The 21,615-nt window shown below is 33.3% G+C and overlaps 1 protein-coding gene across 1 annotated transcript; it reads left to right on the forward strand.

Annotated features, from left to right (window-relative positions):
- Positions 1-2,642: 2,642 nt before the first annotated feature.
- On the forward strand, positions 2,643-18,587 carry LOC128178887 (collagen alpha-1(I) chain-like). Its single transcript, XM_052846276.1, has 13 exons — positions 2,643-3,229; positions 10,312-10,363; positions 10,813-10,902; positions 11,548-11,655; positions 11,883-11,972; positions 12,488-12,568; positions 12,877-12,948; positions 13,467-13,493; positions 13,749-13,811; positions 16,593-16,649; positions 17,160-17,186; positions 17,371-17,512; positions 17,909-18,587. Exons 1-12 carry the CDS (start codon positions 2,936-2,938, stop codon positions 17,475-17,477), a joined length of 1,068 nt encoding a protein of 355 aa, XP_052702236.1. The 5' UTR covers positions 2,643-2,935; the 3' UTR covers positions 17,478-17,512; positions 17,909-18,587.
- Positions 18,588-21,615: the final 3,028 nt, after the last annotated feature.

Below are 21,615 nucleotides of genomic sequence, written 5' to 3' on the forward strand. Positions count from 1 at the left end.
GAAACAAAACCTGTATTTTACGTCATGCCTAAAAACCAACAAAATTTTTAATTTTCACTAGACTTTGACCCGTGCGTGCACGGGTTGACATTGCATATCGGACATTTACGAAATAGGTACAGCGACACACCTCATTATTGACATTTGCATAACAAAGCTATAAACCTACAATAATGATATTAATTTCACTACACTTTCCTTAGTTTGAATAATCTAACTGTGTCTCGGGAAAGGCCCTCACCACAGTTAGAATGCCTCCCATATACCCGTAATGTAGCAGAAAATTGCATGCAGAATCGCTCCGGAACGATTTTGGAGAAAATTCATGAAGTTGCCTTGAAAATAACAGTCAAATTCATCACAGCAAACCTTTTTGAGACTGCAAATACCTTTCAACTAAAAAATTTAATCCACAGAATGGAAGAATTCAACACCTTTTCACCAACGTACACGTATTTTCTTTGTAAAATTAACTGGGTCCGTAGGACATTATTCATTTTTACGATAAAACATATTCTGTCTTCACTTTCCTAACAAATATAATGTAACTTTTTTGCATGTCATCAAATATTTTTTGTCATCACGAAGACAAAAGTTAAGTACTTAGTTGAAATGTATAATTGTTATTTTATACTTTCTCTCATAAGAAATCATTAATATATATGAACAGAATATATAGCAAAAGTCCAATGAAAATTTTCCCGTATTTGTATTATCATTTGAATTTTCTGAGTTAATTCATGCAGATGTGATATTGTGGAAACATAAACTAAAGATCCTGTTAGCGTGAATGTATTGCGCTAGCGCAAGATTGTAAAATCCCCAAAAATCCAGGTGATTTCCGGGATTTTTTGAGGAATTTTCGTTGATTAATAAATAGCGAAGCTTAACTGAGAAAAAATAAAAACAAATTGATTGGTAATCTTCAAGTACCAATAATGTTCAAAATATATAAAACAAAAGGCTGCATTCTTCCGTTTTCTTAGTATTAAGGACCAAAAATTCGAGTCTATTATTTTAATATATTAGTATAGATGCTTGTAACTCTGTGTTGTGACGCTCTTGTTCATGTGTATAAGGTATAAAACTGTTGAGTTCACACTTAATTAACTGTCTATGCTTTTCACAGATCGACAGAAATCAAAAACCAGGTATTACAAGTCAAACGTATATCAAACGTACATCCAGTAATTGGATGCAAAAAAGGATAACTGTTCGAAAATCTTTTGAAATAATAGACAAAGTTAGATTATCATCTTTGTGAAAAAAATTATTCTGTGGTTGTTGTTAGGAATTTTATTGAAGAATTTATGGAGTAAATTACAGACATTTTATCTTGTTTTTATTATGAGTAAAATCTCATTTGTTCTTTCACATGTCCCTTGTGGAAATATTTCATTTTATTTTTGTGTTTGATCTACAAAAGGTAACCCGAGTTCGCCGGAAATGACAAGTATCACAAAGAGAAATGTTAAAGATGGAACCTTTTAAAAATCAAACTGTAGCAGATACAAGTTAAAGATTTTCTATATCTCTGTTTGCTGGCTTTTGTCTCGCTTTAAAACCTACTGAGAGAGTGATCCTAAATGTATAGTTAAACAACAAAGGCGAAATGACAACTCTATACTTATCGATATCACAATTAGCATAGAGAATAGAAGTCTGCTGGTGCGAGAACTATCATCGTTTTACGCATTCCCACCTAATGAATATGAACCTTGCAGTGTCATACCCGAGAATAGCGTTCGAAGAGACTCGTATTATTAAGTATCTTCCAGTTCGTTTACTTCTCAACACCAGGGTTTATTTTTACGATCCAATATGTTTCTTTATTAATTTTCTTTTGCCGACTTCGTTTTTCCCCTATAGGTTTAAGATTTATTTGACTTTAAAAGCAATCTTAAGCTTAAGGGAATGGCCTAGTCCCAAATTGTCAGTGCAGATCACTAGTGAACATACCAAATACATGTAGATCATTAAGTGTGGATCAAGAAATTGAACAAATATCAATACTTAAACTTTCATGACAATGTTGTATTTTATCAACAATATTGCCATTGTATACCTATTTAGGTTACTTTTAATTGAAATCAAATATTTTCAATAAGCCAATTTTTTTACTTGATTATATTTCGCATGTATTTCTCATGTTTGCAGTTATTTCTGGCAAAGAGCAACATTTCTGTCTGAAGCAAATAGTAAAATGTGTATAAAATATTCAAAGTCAGTTTGGTTCTCTACTGTAAAGAAATCATGTAGCACAATTTATTGCACATGTAAATGATTCAGAGCTTTTGTAGTGGAAAAAAATGCAGGAAAAAATAATAGCACTGCTGTTGCACCTAAGTTAAACAAATTCATATTTATTGGCTCTTTCTAAGCTTTATCCTATCCAACATCAAAATGCATGTATCTGTAATACCACCACGCGGCGAATCTTAGAGCATCAAATTAGAAGCTGGGTGATATTTATCTCACACCTTAAAGAAGTCCGAAAATAGCAAGTATAGCCAGACGCGTGGAATCTGAAACGTGTTTTTTCCAACTTCAACTTTGTCAGCAATTAAATTTGCGTGCTGAGTATTTAATTTAAAAAGTCTATAGACTCATCACCTATGTATTGATTGCGACTTCGACACATCGCGCGAGTTGATTTATCGCTTACCGTATATAGAGAGAGAAGACCAGCCCTGCTCTCTCTAGTATATCATTGGAAGTCCAAAATCGGGTTCCTGGCTTTTGCAGTGTGCGTGTGCTGTAATGCACTTCCTTGGGCGTACAGGAAGTGAAGATCCATTTGACCTGCAACCGATGCCACCAATAACATTACGGAAATTTTGTTGACAAATTAATTAGCGGTGGAATAAGTTAAATACCATGAATCGCCCATGTGGATAGGCCGTTTTATTATTTTTTTGGTACTGAAAATGCCAATATGGATAAATGTAAATATCGCTCACGAGAAGAAATGGAGATATTCAATATATCTCTTCATCTGAAGATTTTATATGGAATTTTACTCATTAACTGTTCAGCTACTTTAGTTATGGTAATGTTTTGGTATACCAGTCATGCTAAGGGTCAAGGCCATTGTAACCAGGATTCGAGTGACCTTCAAAGTGGACAGAATATTCCAAGTAGTGCTATAGCCTTAAGACATAACTTTACAAAAAACGAAAAACCAAAATCTGAATTTCCGGAAAGATATCGAAGAGCCTTTTCATCTGAGGTGAGTATATGAATGTAGTTATTTTTATGAATGCATATCATGTTGGCTTTATTCGTTGTTGACTCTAGAGTATCAACGGCAGGGAAAATGTATACTTATATGAACTGTGTTCCTCCAAAATAATACTTATTCATTGCATTCATTTCACTTTGTGACACTGATTGTATATTATTTTGAGTGGACTTGCAATAATACTCCAAAGCAGAAACAGAAAAAAATCTGACTTTTGCAAATAACCAATTGATAACATGTATATTTATTTTTCAAAGGAATAAAACTGACGAAGGTGCTGAAACATAAAAAGCTTTGCAGACGAAGTTTCAGTTACAAAAAGTGTCCAATGTTATATATCAAGTCACTTTTGGCATTTTCTGTTTGATTAAAATGAGGAAATTTAAAAAAAAGTAATCAAAACCCCACTATATTTATATGTGATAACTAATTCTTCCCTTATACATAAACTTGCTTTATTTATATTTAGTGAGACACTATTTTTGATCTTAGGGTGTCGAAAAAAAACCCAAAATCGCTGAAGAATCTAATGATATACTTTTTGATAGTTATTCAGCTTTGTATTCTGTTGATTTATACCGTTTTAAAAATGTTACACGGTTTTTTCAGAGCGAGTAAATCGCGCTCTAATAACACAAATTTTCGCTGATACTTCATTCCTACAAAACATTTTTGGTAATTTTATTTTTGGTCTTCAATACAATATTATAGTATTAATTCATGTGATTTCAAAACCATTTTAAAAATATTCTACATTGTCGCTGCGGAGACAATTATGACACGAAGTTCTGCACCTTGTTAAAGATGTCCACATGGTTATCTATCAAAGAGATATAATTCCTTAGTTCTTTCCACCATTTCATCACAAAATGTAAATTAACAAACAAAACACCCGAGTTTTTCAATCAGAGTAGCTTATCTGGACTGATCCTCATACAAGTTTTAATTAATGAGCTTCACCTTTGATAATTGCATCCATTTAATTACCAATGCGCGTCGGTGTAAACGCGCATCATGATACTAATCACCCCTGCCTTTGTTCTCTTCAAGAGAGATTATAGATGTTTTGGCTTAATGGACAGTATGGAAATTTGGATAGAGTCATCAGTTAAATGACATTTAGACATCTGTAGGATGTTGTCTGGAAAAAAGAAGTTCTTATAACCGACATTTGTGTAATCCTGTACAAGTTTATTGATTTGATTCTGATTTAGCAGTTTCTAAATAATATTTGTTCGCTGTCTACACAAATGACATAATCTCAGATACGGTTCATACACTAGTAATGCTTTGCAGTTGAAAATATTTTACAAACAGAAAATTACAAAGTAACTTTGTTGTGATTTCATTGTTAAACTGTTTAATTTTTCAAAAGAAGTAACTACATTGTTTAGAGTTAAAATGGAATCCCTCAGAGCAGCATATAAGAGCCACTTTCAACTGTTCATGCAATCTGCAATTGTCAAAGTCAACAAATTGCACAATCGTCTGAGATCTTAATACAGTATGCTTTTTGTTTGGAAAGCATTGATGGATACATGCACACAATCTCCAAGGCACAGGCCAAACATTTGCTGCTAGATAGTAGAACCATATCATATATTTTTTTACTATTTGACAGATATTAAATATCAATATATGTCTTGTACTCTAGAGGGAGAGTAAATGATTCAAACACCAATTCTTCTATGAAACCAAAACTCTTCCGTCGTTTGGAAAACCATCCTCGGGAGGACAATTTGATTTAAAAGATAATTTCTCAAGACAAATTGATTAAAAACTGTTGAGAGCTTATACCCAAGTGATTTTATTTTTCTACGAATGTCATAAATTCATACCAATTATTAGTTTTTACTTGTACAATTTTTCATTTTGATCAACATAGTCTGCAATTTCATCGTGGATTTAATTGAATAAAGTTCGTTTTTATGTGGTGGCATCGTTTCGGCGAGAAAAGAGGAAATGAAAACTGGGGAGAAAAACTCAATTTTTTCTCGATATTTGGTCCATCTGGATCAAAATTAAACTGTAGTGTTGAAGTTTCCTGCCAAACAATCATGCATAATTAATGCACGCCACTAAGAACGGAACCTCTCGCGTCTTAATAGATTGGTTTCGAACTTTATTGCTAGAATCGATACGCGTTTGTAAAATATTGAGATGTAAAGCCGCTCCTTAAAGTATTAAATTTGTTTATAAGCTCAGAAAAGGCGCGAAAAAGAAGGAGCTAGAGCGCCGACATTGGGGAATTTTCAATGACAGAGTCTGTCTCTCTTTCACACGTTTTCTACTTGTATCGGATATTTAATTTATTTCAGGTTGAGATATGTTCAGGAATAAAATCGTTCTGTTGCAATTTTTATCTTAAAAAAACCCCAAAACAATCAGTACCGGAAAATTGACCTTAAAGGATTTTGTCTTTAGTTTTTTATTCGCAGTTGTGCATATAAAAAGTACTTTAAGCGTCAAATTTTCAGACATCCACGTTAAAACTAATACTTTAAATGTTTTATTTCACTTTTGCCTTTGGTAGGAAGTGAAAGGTATAGGTCTGGTACATGTAACATGGGAACTATCCTACCTTTGATCTGTTAATATTCATTCTGATCAATCAATGTGGCTAATGTAATTTATCAATTTGCTAAACGTGCCTGAAAGATAGTTCCTGAAGCCATTTATGTTTTGTCCATTCCATTGATTGTTAAGTAATTAAGAACGCTTGGTGAAATTAAAAGCTGTTGAAGCCTGAACATGGAGTGACCCTCTAGTACGCCGTCATTGTGGTCTCGGTCTGAGACGCGATGGTTCCTATACACTGCTTCAGTCTCAATTAGGCAAATCGAACACCGCCCTCATCAAGAGATTGTGAGAATCAGAATCAATACTTGATGAAGATAATCGTTCTTTTGACGGCTTTCTGCATGTGATGAGATATAGGCCTCGCCAATTTTATGGCTATTCTTCTCTGTATCGCCAGCGCATACATATATGTTTCAACAAACCTTGATCCTCTGCTGCACATTCAAATTCAAATACCTGTATATCCAGTGATAAAAGTTATCATTCGTAGTAACATGTCTTTGTTTAATTTGATTCGATTGCATATAATGTAGCAGGCAAAAATACCATATATGATATAAATGGTGTTTAATATTGATCTGTGGAACAAGAGGACATGTTCAAATACTTAGTAGTTTTTCTAAGTTTTCCGGCGTAAAGTAAGCTGTACTTTCATGATAGAATAAATGAAAAGCTTTCTGACGATCACTTTTAATTCAACACTGGATATCTGCAAACTGAGAACGCTTGATTTTTTTTTGAAAATGTCATTTATGTAAAACCTGTGATGTAATGCCTACGAGTTACCATACTCTACTTACAGTGCCAATGCTGAATTTTAATCATGTTATGCAATCCCCTTAAGTGCTTCGTAGGCGCCAGAATTTACAATTCATGAGACATGAAAACTTAACTCTTTCAAATTTGCATCATGGGCATCTTGCAACGTAAAACATGATTACTTCTGAAGTTCTTTAGCTTTTTGGGATCAACTGAAGAAGATTAATCTATTTTCTGGAATATCATCTTTTTTTTAAAAAAAACTTATGTAAATGTGTCGTTGAAAATATGTGTCCAGACTTACGCAATTCTGTCATTGATTTGGATTGCAAACATTATGAGATTTTTAGCTTTTATAGTATTCCCAGTATCTCAAGAACCGTCGAATACTGTATATGAAATGGTTTTGAAAGGGAGCACCGTAATACGAAATTTTATTGAACGCGTTAAGTACTCATTTAAACCAGTACTGTAGCTAAAAGTCTCATTGTCATCCATTTTATATCCCATCACCGGAGATTAAATCTAATATCTTCAGACAACTGTAAATAGGATCCTTAGCTTGTACTTTATCATAGATAAATGATATGAAACACTTTTCGTTATCAGACGGTTTACCAAATACCCTGTAATTATATCATTTAGACTATGGACGGATATCTCTCTTTTTTGCGAAATGTGAAATAAAATGCAATAAACTCCATCTCTTTTCAATCGTAAAACCTTGGTGATTGGCCGGCTCTGTTTGCCGTGTGGTCACATGATGGACGATTTGCCCTTTACTCCCTTGCGTGCAACCAGACCGTACTTTCTGGCAGCGATCTTTTAAGATGCATATGGCGAACACCGGCCTTTCTGAACCATATTGATTAATATCCTTTGTGTCAAAATGCCGACAAAATTTGTATTAATGCCCATTTCCCTCAATTTCTTTGTCCACTCACTCAAATTGAATATAGAAGTTCAGATGAAATATTTTAGTGCTTTATGTTAGCAGAGATAATGATTCTTTTACAAAACGACATTTTGTTCTGTTGGTTAATACATCGTCAAAGCTGGCGGCATGACCGTGTGCATCATTGCCAGTAAGACGATATTGGAGCTAGCATGTGATATAACCCTTATCAAGAATAGAGATGTCACCCAGACAAGACCTGTTGATGATAATTACTGAGTTGAAACCAATTACTTAATTTTCACGTGTATTTTGAGCTCGACCATGTGCGTTCCGCAGAATATTTGATTGATGACTGATGGCTTGCATACATAGGTTATTTTTTAGTGTGAAACCAAAATATCGGGAGAGAGTGTATATATTTGACATACATGTATTAGTTTAATAAAGTCAGTTTCCTATATTTGTCGACACTATTTCTAAGTTGTTTGCCAAATACCAGTAGAATACCAAAATCTGGCCACCAAACAAAAGCAGTAGAATTCATATTAACTTTTGAAAAACTGTTTTCAGATTTAAAAAAAAAAATCTGTTGTTCACAATAAGAAGGGGTAGGGGTTATATGAAATTAAATACTTTAAGAATTATGACAACTTGTATATCCAAAAGACTTGTTCATGTGAATAACTAAAGCTGTAAACTCCAGTGACGGGTGAATCGAGTGAACCCATTGCTGTCATTATAACAAAAGACAGATCATTTCACAAAATCCAGGTAACTGAATTCAACATATAGGTTACAATATCGCAATGAAACACCCAGAAACAAATACAGGAGTTATGTGGTCCTTGTTACGTGTTACATTAAACGCTTTCATAGACACAGACACCACACAGGAACGAGTCGCGATCGAACACTACACCGTAAACACGGCATCAGAGTCACGATCGAACACCATATCGTCGACTGATGCTATCGGACGGATTAATATAATAAGTTTTACGCTTTTAATGGACATTCAGTTTACTTAGCTAATCAGCTGATGAAACTTAATTGGCTAATGATATTGCTGCCATTTTATTGCGATTTTTGTTTTGTTTTCCGTGTATGCGGCCCTAGGTCTCTTTATATAGCTGTAATGTCTGATGACTATCAGGAGTGTCTAATTAAGAGGAATACTGGCTTTTTGAGACTCCATCATTGAACATTTTTGGACATCATGATTTACTCTTTCACGTAATATTTGTTGACTTCGATATATGATTGAAATTTATGGGTTTTACACGTCATAAAGTAGAAAAAATTGACATGGAATCTAACCAAAGAATAGATATTTAGTTAACGGTTTAATATACATTACAGATAAAGAATTAGACATACATTGACCCCATCAAATTGTATGTCAGTGGTGTAGGAAGATGAGTTCTTGTTTTGGCCGCATTATTATATATTGTGCCGGTTTTCAAGATAGTTCAAAAGAACTATAATTAAAAAGGGGTCCCATTTCATGTTAAAATATGAAGTGGTGATTTTTGACGAGAGCATCTTGTTGGCTTTGTTTGAAACAAGGTACTCCTCAATATATGTTTAATAATCTGAAAGTAATATAAGCAGAATTTGAAAAATAAAAAAAATGACTGAAGATATATTTAAGTATATAAATTTGAGTCGTATTGCCACATACCATGTACCCACCCTTATAACTCCGACTATAGAATACGTGTGAGTAGTTTGGGAGGACAGCATTTAATGTTGGTACATTTCTGTTGGCGTTTGCTTCAGAGACAGAAATATTGCAATTCTTTGAAGGCTTCATTTTGCGACTATATTTTGTCGAACCTTCATTTGATCTGTAATCAGAGATCGGAGAATCACTCATGGTTTACAGTAGCGCGATGTTTAAGAGTGAATAAACAATTGGTTATGATTGATACCCGAAAAGCCACATGATTATGGATATGTGTGGATCTTTATGAATGGGGGACAATGAATATTGCTTTAAGTGGATATCAAGGAAGGTGCAGCGCCTACGCCTTCAGTGAAATGTTTTGTTAGGGTGTGTAACATTGCAAACGATCTATCACCGTTTAGAGGAGTGAAACTGTAAACAACCATGCTTGTCCAGTAATGAAATCATTATTTAGTGTCCCGATTGGCTGAGAATCATTGGCATCGGAGCCGATGATTGCGCCATATTAAACCCCGCAGATCAATGACCACGTCTATTCTCTCCTCACAAAATCCCTTCCTTGACAATCAAATGGGTATTGGCGTCTTCATTACCCTGTCATGTTGTTCCATCTGCGAGTCGTGATGTTGGCTAAGCAAACATTTATCAACCCTCCCAGAGCGGGGACACAATATGTCTATGTCGGCCGTGTCGTGAGAACTCTTTGAACATGTATATATGATTAGTACTTTCACTTCTTCAGATGTCACGCCGCGTCCCCCCGGATACCGGAATATCGAGATTATTTCCCAGGATTCTATAAATCACACGCATTAATAAATGAGAGAACAATACATGATGCCATTTTTCATTCTATCTACTGCTTAATATATAAAGTGTTTGATGGGTTTAATACTTTTTAATGAATTTTTTGTCGTTCTTCAAACCGACATGAGATTCTTCCGGGTCGGGTGTTCTGTCAAAATAAGAAAAAATGGTCTGCACGATGATGTAGTGTTTAGAAAATTTGATCTAATTTGTATTTATATTATATTGAACAACTAAAATGTTCATATGGGGTTTAAAAAACAAAAAAGAACTGTGCATGAATAAAATATGTTTCATCTATAGATAAGAATATAATAAAATATATGTGTTAATTTCCAGATGCCATCAAATTGTGCCGTGTTCATTCGTGATTGCAAGCAGACGATTCAAGGTAAATTTTCGTTTTAAAAAACTCATTCTATACTGGCATATACTGTGCCAACAATTATTAAGTTAAAAAGTCATACTTGATCAGCAAGAGTATCTTTTTGCCACTGGATGGAAGCCTTTCACCAATACACATGTGTTTAACAATTAATGAGTTCTATAATTAATTACTTGACCTGAGCTCAAGTTCAGTAGGTCCTGAACTAATCTACTTTACCGCCATTTACCTGATTAGATTACCTGTGTTAGACGTTTATTTGACAAATCACGCAGTTCCAAATAAAGAGCAACATTTTGAATCCACTCTTTGGGGCTCAAAGTTTTAAACCTGATGTGGTCCGTACATGATCTTTGTGTCTCCATGTATACTTCTGTATTCTATATGTTCACAATTTTGAATTGCTCATGCATTTTGAATGATAACCTAGGAAGAATTTTAATCTTTGACTATAGACTCCTTCCTCCTGAAAGGACAAAAAGGTGAAAGAGGATATACCGGAATACCTGGAGTTACCGGAAGCCAGGGACAGAAAGGGTCGAAGGGTAAGTCATGTGATCGAGATCAAGATTCTCTAATATCCGTTGCCTGTAACAATGTTACGAAAAATGATATCTTGATCAACTTGTCTAATATCTTCTTGCTGAATTCTTTTTAAAAATGGAATAAATTCTTAAATTGAAATTTGTGTTAAAATGCATGTTACAAAAATACAGTGTATGCACGTGCACACTCGAATGGGATGCTCTGAAGTGAATGGCAAAATATAATCAATAATTAAAGATAAGTACATTTATGTGACACAAAGCATATAGATATCAATTTTTTATATGAATGTTCAAAATTTAAAAAAAAAACTTATCTATTTGAATCTATAATGTTAAAAGCCTCGCTAAAATTAATCCCGATGGGATTTGTTGATAATGACAATGCGTCAAAATGCTGATGTCTCAATATTTCAAGCTTTACAAAATTAATGATAGATCATTTATAATCTAATTTTTTATTTAGTATCTTTAGCTGAAAATAAAATTCGAACAAATGGGCTAATGAATGATTAACAAAATTTTGAAATAGTTTGTCCTTTGTGTATAATAAACAGCCACTAAATCGACTTCGTGGAAAGTTATTAACGCAAGTCGTATTACTTTTTGATCATATGGAATAAATGAAACGTTTGTTTTATACAGGTGACAATGGAGCCATCGGACCGATAGGACCCAGGGGACAGATGGGAGACGCGGGACTTCCAGGCCTGAGGGGCTCACCCGGGGACCAAGGATATCCGGGGAAACCAGGTTGGGGTGGTTTTTCATCATTCGTTTTATTGTGTATTTTACTTTTCATATTTACTAATTGTACAAGGATAACACAATGTTGAGGTAGTTCTGAGATCAATGTTGTTATAAATATCAATTTGATATTATAACAACAGGATTTAATTAATAAACAAATGTCACTGTATAGAAATAATGATCTGATTGCCACTTGGTGATAGTTAATGATATGGTCCTTCATTGTTCAGGAATCCCCGGAGAGCCGGGTTTGCCAGGCCCCAAGGGAGATAAGGGACACATGGGACTTCTCGGATTTCCCGGGGATAAAGGTCCTCCAGGTAAGTGACGTCACAAGAACTGACTTTTATATAAATTTCTTAGTGTGTTTAGTTTGTATCGTGATTCAGAAATATGACTGATGGAAAGAAATACGTAAAGTTTGTGAATTCCAATAAAAAGCACTTGGTCACACTCATCCTTGTCATGCGTATTGAATGGGGTTTACACATTGTATATACATACATGTATTCCCAAAAGGAACATGAACATGCAGTGAGATACTGTGACACTTCACAGTACAACAGTGTCATAAAATAATTTTCTTCCCTGAGTTTAATAATTTTTTGTTAATTTAAGGCGAACATGTCTACCCAAAGTACCATACTGTCACTTCTTATTTATATGCAAAGTAAAATCCTTAGCATTGTATCCATACACAGTCTAGTTTTATCTAAAAATAGAAAATGCTATTATAGTGCTGAACACTAGGTAGTTATTTATTCATTTTCTTATATTATATCAGGTTGGCAATGTTAATTTTTTTTCTTGCACCGTTCAACTCTTTCTATACCAGGACCAATCGGAGAGAAAGGTGAACCAGGTGAGAGTGGACCCCAGGGACCCTACGGACCGGTCGGACCGACCGGACCCCGGGGTAAGTTACAGTGCCCTCCCACGCGTAATTAGCCCCCATAAACACTCCCTCCTCGAGAGAGCCACTGTGTGTTAAATTCTGTGCAACAAAGTCATATATGCAGTATATTGCATACATGGTTTATGAATATTCAGTTGGAAGTACATATAGGATGGTAAATGAATCAATTGAGTACGCATATTGATAATTATAATAGCTGTACGCGTACATTTATATTTCATACTTGGGCGTTTTTAAAGTGTGATGAACAAGTATTGTTTTAAGGCGTGGTTTTAATCCATTATAATGATAAGTGTATTTGATTACAGGACCCATTGGTTACAAAGGAGATAAGGGGGACACTGGTTTGATTGGATACACAGGGTACAAGGGAGATAAAGGCAAGAAAAACTACTCTACCCTAATACAGTCAAATAAAAAGACTTAACGTGCACAAGAGAACGAATATATCGGCATAAAACCAAGCCTAGAGTACAGCTATTAATTATATATCAGTCTGAAGAACTGTGTTCTGTCTGTAGCCCTTGTTATCATCTCTTTATGCCTTTATTGCGATCAAATAATGCATGAGAAACGTTGTAAAAAATACAGTTTGAGTCGTGATGATTTAAAACAATCATGAACTTTTTTCATGTCCTCCCCCACGCACTTAAACATACATGAACTAGTACGAGAGTGATGAATTCCATTGACAAGAATGTTTGATATTCTCATGTACTTCCATATTCCGAGCCATCTGCAAGTGCGAGATGATATTTGTTTTATAGTGTTAAGCTGTGAACACATGCGGACACCTTCTTGTCAATGATATCGACTGAATTTTAGTTGTGAACTGTAATGGGTGTTTGGTCGAGTGTAAACTTCATATCTAACCAAGAATTTCATTGCTTTCTTGCAGGGGACGTTGGACCAAAAGGAGACAAAGGTGATTAGGTCTTGGTTAATCTCGCCCGGACTTCCTGTGCAAATTTCTAAAATCAATACACAGCAGCAAATGGGTTTATAAAGAATTTACGAGCTACATAAAATATAACATAAATGATTGATTTGCATTAAAGTAAGACTATAAAAAACGGTAATATCTCCCATTTATAGATATGCATGGAAGCATCGAATGTGTTAATGCTCTTCAGAATAAATCTTGAAATAGCCTTTTGTAATTTAGTTAATTTTTTTCAAGGTTATGGATTCCCCGGATTACCAGGACCAATAGGACAAAAAGGAGAGAAAGGTGAATGTAAAGGTAATGTTTCTGTGTGAATGAATGTAAAGGTATTGTTTCTGTGTGAATAAATGTAAAGGTAATGTTTTTTGTGTGAAAGAATGTAAAGGTGATGTTTTTTGTGTGAATGAATGTAAAGGTAATGTTTCTGTGTGAATGAATGTAAAGGTAATGTTTTTTGTGTGAATGAATGTAAAGGTAATGTTTCTGTGTGAATGAATGTAAAGGTAATGTTTTTTGTGTGAATGAATGTAAAGGTAATGTTTTTTGTGTGAATGAATATTAAGGTAATGTTTCTGTGTGAATGAATGTAAAGGTAATGTTTTTTGTGTGAATGAATGTAAAGGTAATGTTTCTGTGTGAATGAATGTAAAGGTAATGTTTTTTGTGTGAATGAATGTAAAGGTAATGTTTTTTGTGTGAATGAATGTAAAGTTAATGTTCTTTGTGTGAATGAATGTAAAGGTAATGTTTCTGTGTGAATGAATGTAAAGGTAATGTTTTTTGTGTGAATGAATGTAAAGGTAATGTTTCTGTGTGAATGAATGTAAAGGTAATGTTTTTTGTGTGAATGAATGTAAAGTTAATGTTCTTTGTGTGAATGAATGTAAAGGTAATGTTTCTGTGTGAATGAATGTAAAGGTAATGTTTTTTGTGTGAAAGAATGTAAAGGTAATGTTTCTGTGTGAATGAATGTAAAGGTAATGTTTTTTGTGTGAATGAATGTAAAGTTAATGTTCTTTGTGTGAATGAATGTAAAGGTAATGTTTCTGTGTGAATGAATGTAAAGGTAATGTTTTTTGTGTGAAAGAATGTAAAGGTAATGTTTCTGTGTGAATGAATGTAAAGGTAATGTTTTTTGTGTAAATGAATGTAAAGTTAATGTTCTTTGTGTGAATGAATGTAAAGGTAATGTTTCTGTGTGAATGAATGTAAAGGTAATGTGTGAATGAATGTAAAGGTAATGTTTCTGTATGAATGAATGTAAAGGTAATGTTTCTGTGTGAATTAATGTTATGGTAACGTGTGTGTGTTGGTAAATCTGGGCTGCGTTCAAGATCGTAACAGCTAGCCTATGCGCCAGGTCGTACATATCTAGATCTATCGAACGGACCGCTAGGTCTTAGATTTGAAGTTCGAAATAGTTAACATAAGACTTATTACATCGACAAAATTTGTTAATTTCAAACGTAAAATTAATATATATGTTAAAATTGGTTATAACTTGAAAGATGAACAAATTATCTCTAAACAGATAGATTTCATATTTGTTACGATGTGGTAACTGAGGTGGCCATCTTGAATTTGATGTTTTGTATAAAATATTTAGGCTACGAATATCTACGTAACGGCTAGGCTAGCTTACTAGCTTGAACGCAGCCCGGGTAATGTTTCTTTGATAGAGGTCAAATGTAAAGGTCATGCGTCAGTCTATGGCTGACTGTGAAGTTGTCGAATCTGTCGATATAGATGACAGGCCATTCATCAGTATGAGTGAACAGGGTATATAAAACTTTGTTACTCAGTCAATTGAACGGTGACCTAATTTGTAGTGAAGGAGATTGAATTTAGACTAGTCTTTTAGGCCTTTTAGACATCATTCAGGGGACTGACATTGTTTTACTTCCATGATGTGATGGTAATTGGGCAGTCTGTATGAGTGACTGTCATAATAATTATTGTTATACTTTCATGTTAAATACTGAAATCTGATTGGTTAAGACGCAGTTCATAATCCTTTCTATTACCCTCAGCGTTAGCAACACACTTAGCAACGGGTAACATTAAAAAATTGTTACATGCGCGAAAATTATGCGCGTACGGTTCGCTGTAGAATTCACGTTATTCCTATATAAAAGCAGTAAAATATTCTTAAAAATTAAGACATTCAGTATAACAAAATAAATAGTGCCTGTTTAGGAGGATAACTGTTGAAATTGACATCCCTAGAAAACCATTGTCAACCTCCGCTTCGCGTCGGTTGACAATGGTTTTCTCGGGGTGTCAATTTCAACTGTTACCCTCCAAAACAGGCACTATTTATATAATGTGAATGTCAACTATTGTGTTGGCAATATTAAACTAAACTTTCAGTGTAGACAACTATCAATGCAGTGAGTAAGATTAAACTGTAATGGCATTATCAATATGGATGAATTTTAAGTTGACGCAACATTAAGTAAAATAAAATTATGGAAATGTGTCACTTTGAGAAAATATCAGCATAATGAGACAGAAACAATACCAAAGTAACTGTTATGTAATATTATGTAATGCTATATGTCGGTATTAGTGTAAATATCATTATGTTTCGTGTTGCCAAGAAGTGATTAGTTTTTTTAGATATCAGCATGTGTTATTTTTGTTTTTGAAAAGTCATTATTAGTTTATACTCATACTTAAGGGCGGCGGAAAGGGGGGAAAAGACGTTAATGCGGAACGAAAAACTTATTATTAAAAACATGCTAAAATACGGAACAAACTAGTTAAAAACAAAACCAACAGCCCCTTTTGTGAAATCAATAGACACCGATGCAAAACAAACAGCCATGTGGTTTTGTTTAAAGCTGGTCTGTTTCGTAAGTTGTTCGTTTTGCAGTAACGTCTTTTTTTACTCCTTCCTCTTTCAATACATACTTATATCATTGTTTCAATCATTACAGGGAAAGATTCTTATTTAATCGTTTTACTTTATTTCATAATCTGTAGTCTTAATATTTCATGAAAAATCAAATAATCTTACAAAGTTATCAAAAATATGTACACTTTAAAGTCTATGTTTGTATTTCTTTCTATTTGCAGCTTCTTCCTTCAAAATGGAAAACCTGAAATTGGAAAGAGATGCCACAAATCGCCCAGGTATATAATTTTGAAAAATATTCATCCAGGTAAACGATGACAGTTTTGGTGAATGGCCAGGTATTTTTTTCAGATGAAACTCTTAAGCGAGTTATAACTCCAACCAAAGTTATAAAGTTAATGATAACCCGATCTCGCATTATTCTAAAAGCACCCACAATGTTTACATGTTAATCATTGATTTCAAAGACGATTGTGACATCAACGTGAATTTATCTAGCGATGATTTGTAGGTAGAATCCACGCGAGACTGTAATAAATGTACGGTATAGATACAATCTAAGTACAAAGGTAAAATACCATTTGGTAAATGTATATCCTAGTAAAAGCATCGGTTCCCCGCTGAACATCAAAGAAAATGAATATACAGGACGTGTGTAATCAAACCTAAATATCATCATGTCATTTGTCATTACACATTAAACTATATTCAAGTTTTCCAAAACAATTAAATGTGTATACCATTTTTCTTTATGCATCTCTAAGTTTTTCTCTTTTTTGTTACTTTAGTTCGCACGCCACAAAACGACAAATTCGGTAAGAAACATCATTTCTGTTTAAATAAGTTAAATACATGTAGTAACAATCTGTAATTTTCTATCAGTTTCTTGGCATCTGCAATCTCACTGCGAAAAAGATACTCGTTTTCTTTAAAAACATAACAGAAAAACATGTAATCAATCATTTATTTTATAAATATTCATGTCAACTCTATCGACAGAATTTATTTGTTTAGTTGAAAGTCCACATGTAAAGAACAACCACCCACCAAGGCGAACCTCTCAACTGTCGGTAATTGCGGTCTTGATGTTCTATGCAATCTGTTGACCTATTGGGCGGAGGCAAACGGCACGCTAATACACGTGAGTGACCTCAAAATCTTTATCGCCAACTAGCTTTTTCCCCCGGAATCTATCTGCCTGTGTATCTGGTACTTTTGTTACATCAAAACTTTAAAATTTATTAATTTAAACTTAACTATAACAGTTTAAAACTGTTATAGTTAAATATTTCCTTTTTCTTAATTATATTTTTTATGTCATTAAATCATCTAAATATAACCCGCTTATTGAAAAGAAGACTTTAATTTTTTAGAATATAAGTTTAAGATTTTCCCCTCTTTTTTTATTGACTATTGATATCAATTTTCAATTTGGACACCGTAGAAATTAAATTTCAAATAAAATATATAAATATTTGAAGATTTAGAATGACCACTTTGGTATCTCTGTTAGTCGTATTTTTGACCTATTTTGTAGGAGATTGTTCAGCTCGAGACAAACAATGGACAGCCACTGAAGCAATCCAGGCAACAAGATCAAAGGGAGACTACTGTGTTCAGCACTTTATACTGGACGAAGATACTATCATTGAAAATTATGAAATGAACACAGAACCATGATGGACAAATTATTACTTGTACATTGTTTCCTGAAATAATGTGATACTAATTTGTGTTTTGTCAAATCAACCATTCATTATATAATCAAAGACATTTTACGGAGACCTTTTTTAATATCAGTGATTTTACGATTACATGCAATTATCATGAATGAATGTATTAAAAATAAAATATAATTAGAACACTTCATGAGATCCTTTTTAGAATTGAAAATAAACAAAATATGCTTGACATTTTCAACATATTTTCTCAACATTGTCATAACAATATAGAATAATGATTGTATTTAACTTGTGCGATATAAACTAAACCAGTTGGCCTCATGATATTAAGGGTTGTTTTTTTTTCAAAGCTAAATTATATACATATCCTCGTAAATATTGACTCTAATCGATCTACTGTCCATGATATTTTTGTATTTTTATTAAACATTTAAAAAATGCAAATAATACTTAATGTATTAATTATGATTTTCATTGTTTTGTTTAACAATAAACGTATAGTTTATAGTATTGTGTCAGTCCAGTGCTACTAGAAACTGTGTATACTAGAATTCAGATATGGTATATAACTCCTTTTGTTTTACCAGATGACAAATAAAGCGTACATTCGAACATTTTCCTTTGCTGTTAATACAAGCATTACTGATCGTTTTCCACTTTTAGATAGACAGACTATAATTTTGCCTCAATTAAGAATGGCGATGCTTTTTTTTTTTTTTTTTTACATAAAAACCTTACCCATTTTATGTAAATTCAAATGCTTAATTCGTCTGGGTTAAAAAGATATAAAATTTTTGTCATTTATTTTCTTGCCAGGAAAGTTATTCCTATTCACGTGACATCGACAGCTTATTCTTAGACAGATCAACAAAAATGTTTGGAGGGTGAACACCTGTACATATTGTCTCCATCAAGTTCACGATTCTCAATATTTTGTGATAAAAATTGACCCTGCGAGTACGAACAAAATGTGAGCAGTTATAGCCCATGGGAGAGTTATCCTATTTAAAACAGGCAAGAGTAAGAATATCATTACTAACAAACGTATTACATGATAAATATCAAACCAACACCTGTTAACGATATACAACATGATGACATATGTATAATTAGATTTTATATATATATATATATATATATATATATATATATATATATATATATATATATATATATATATATATATCCCCCCAAAAACCCGCTAATGTTTTTACTATAATTACAAAGATTAAATGAAAAGTATCTAATTTTATAGCAAAACAATTTATGGGGGGGGGGGGGGGGTTGTTTGTTTGCATGTATAGGTTTAAAATTGTAAACTGTAACATAGCAATGGCATTCAGGAATTAGAATAATGCGGTCGGTTGGGTATTCATATTACCATAAACATGCTAATAAACGTAAATTCAAAATTCAATATAAACTTCCGTTTTTAATTAAAAGAAACAATTATATAGTAAAAATTATTACTTGCTGACTTGACCTGAACATTGACATAATTAGCTAGTCTTACAAGAAAGTAAGAAAATCATCATATTCTGTTGCATTGGGGATATCTTTCAAGGGCTGGTTTACCCCCCTAACTCAGGCACGTAGCATCGGGGGGGGGGGGGCAGGGGGGCCTGCCCCCCCCCCACTTTTTCTCGCACCAACTAATTTTTTAAAATTTACATATTAAAAATTGAATTATCATGGAGTTGCCCCCCCCCACTTTTGGGAGTATCTAAAAAAAAATTGGTATGAAAATAAGAAAATTAGGAGTGAAATTGTAGTTATAGATATACTACGCCAGCCATCATTTGGAAATGGGTTTGCAAGACCACTTATAGTCATATGTATAGATAGCTATTTTAGATAGCAAATGTGGTACTGTGAAATGTGAAATCAATCGACGTTTGAAAAGGAGTTTTTGTTGTGAATGTATAAGGACATTTATAAAATACAATTATCACATTTTTCATCTAAATCCTTTTTAGATTAGATATTACACATTATCACTTAAAATTATGCCAAACAATCTTAGATTTTAAAACTACATTATATCTCTCAACAGGGAAAATTTTATCATTTTCTCTTAAAAATTGATCATTTTATTCATGTTTAAAGAAAAAATGTCTATATTATGCCATTTCTTAAAAACAATTCAGCAGAGACATGTTCAACACAAAAAACAATACAACAGAGCAAGGGTTAAAAGACAGCACTATCTCTCTGAAAGTGAGCAGAAGTTAATAATTTTAGTTATTACATGTAATAACATTTGTATGCATGTAGTAGGTTTTTTATTTTTATAGTGTATGTCTCCCCTACCTGTTAACCAGTTGAAACAAATTCAAAAATCCACTGAAAAAAAACAGAAATACGACCAGTATCTGCTTCACCTTTTCTCCATAGATTTAAAAACTCTCCTTTTCAACCTAATGTATAATAAGAATGAACATCTCTTATTTCAGCGAAGACAGAAGAAATAATCAGACATAAATGTAAAATAAATAAATATCAAATAACAAAGCGATGTGTAAAATAAGGTGTATTTAATTTATTTTCAATTCATGCATTATCTCTACAACAACAAAAAGAGAGGGGTTTCCCGGGGCTTCATCCTCACCAAATATGAAGGCCCAAATATGGGATACAGGGTGTTAGCCAGCCCCTTGAAAGATATCCCATTATAATTATATTATAAGAAACTTCCAATTTTCGCCAGGCTAGCTCAGCCTGTCAATGGTAGTGCAAACCCAATTCCTTTTGAGGGTCGACTGAACGTTCCCGGGGCCCCATCTGCACCAAATATGAAGGCTCAAAAAGGGGATACAGAGGGTAAGCCACTCCCTTGAAAGATACCCCACTTTAACTAGAAATAAAAAAGATTTTTCTCTAGAAAGTTCCTGGCACAATATTTTTTAGTCACGGAAGCGAACTAAATAACATGTATATATGGCTATTCCATCTATGTTTCATATTCCTGACTGAGAGCGTATAATGGCTTTACAGCGACAATACACGTAACTATATTCTATAAAAATATACATCAGTATGAATATAAATATAAGCATAAAATGCTTAAATGAGGCCGATTTTATGCTTTTTAAAAGGGGAATCATCATTGTTGTGAAAAACTTCCTCACTGAAACAAAATTTTAATTAACCCCACTTATATCATGTCGAGTTGAAGGTTATTATGCAGAATGGCATTGAAGAACATCATTCTGAAAAAATTAGGTCTTTGATTTATCAGGGAATTTTGTAACTTTCATGTTTATTTCATTGTTTTTGCAAAATATTCGTGCCTTATTTTCACGCATGCGCGTCTCTCGATTACAACAAAACTGAGATTTGAAACTAAAATTTGAAAACTTTCATCTAGACTAGTGACTAAACTCCTTTAAAAAGTTCAAAGAATGCTTTTAATCATAACCGAATAAATGAATTGAATGTATAAGATTTTACGTATATCATATGCCAATTGCCCCTTTTCATACGCGAATTAAAACAAAAATGCCCCATGATTTTGAAAATTTTCAAACAAACAAAAATTAATCTGCCGACATACATGTATCTT

This window comes from Crassostrea angulata, chromosome 3, assembly GCF_025612915.1.
Source record: "Crassostrea angulata isolate pt1a10 chromosome 3, ASM2561291v2, whole genome shotgun sequence".
NCBI lineage: Eukaryota > Metazoa > Mollusca > Bivalvia > Ostreida > Ostreidae > Magallana > Magallana angulata.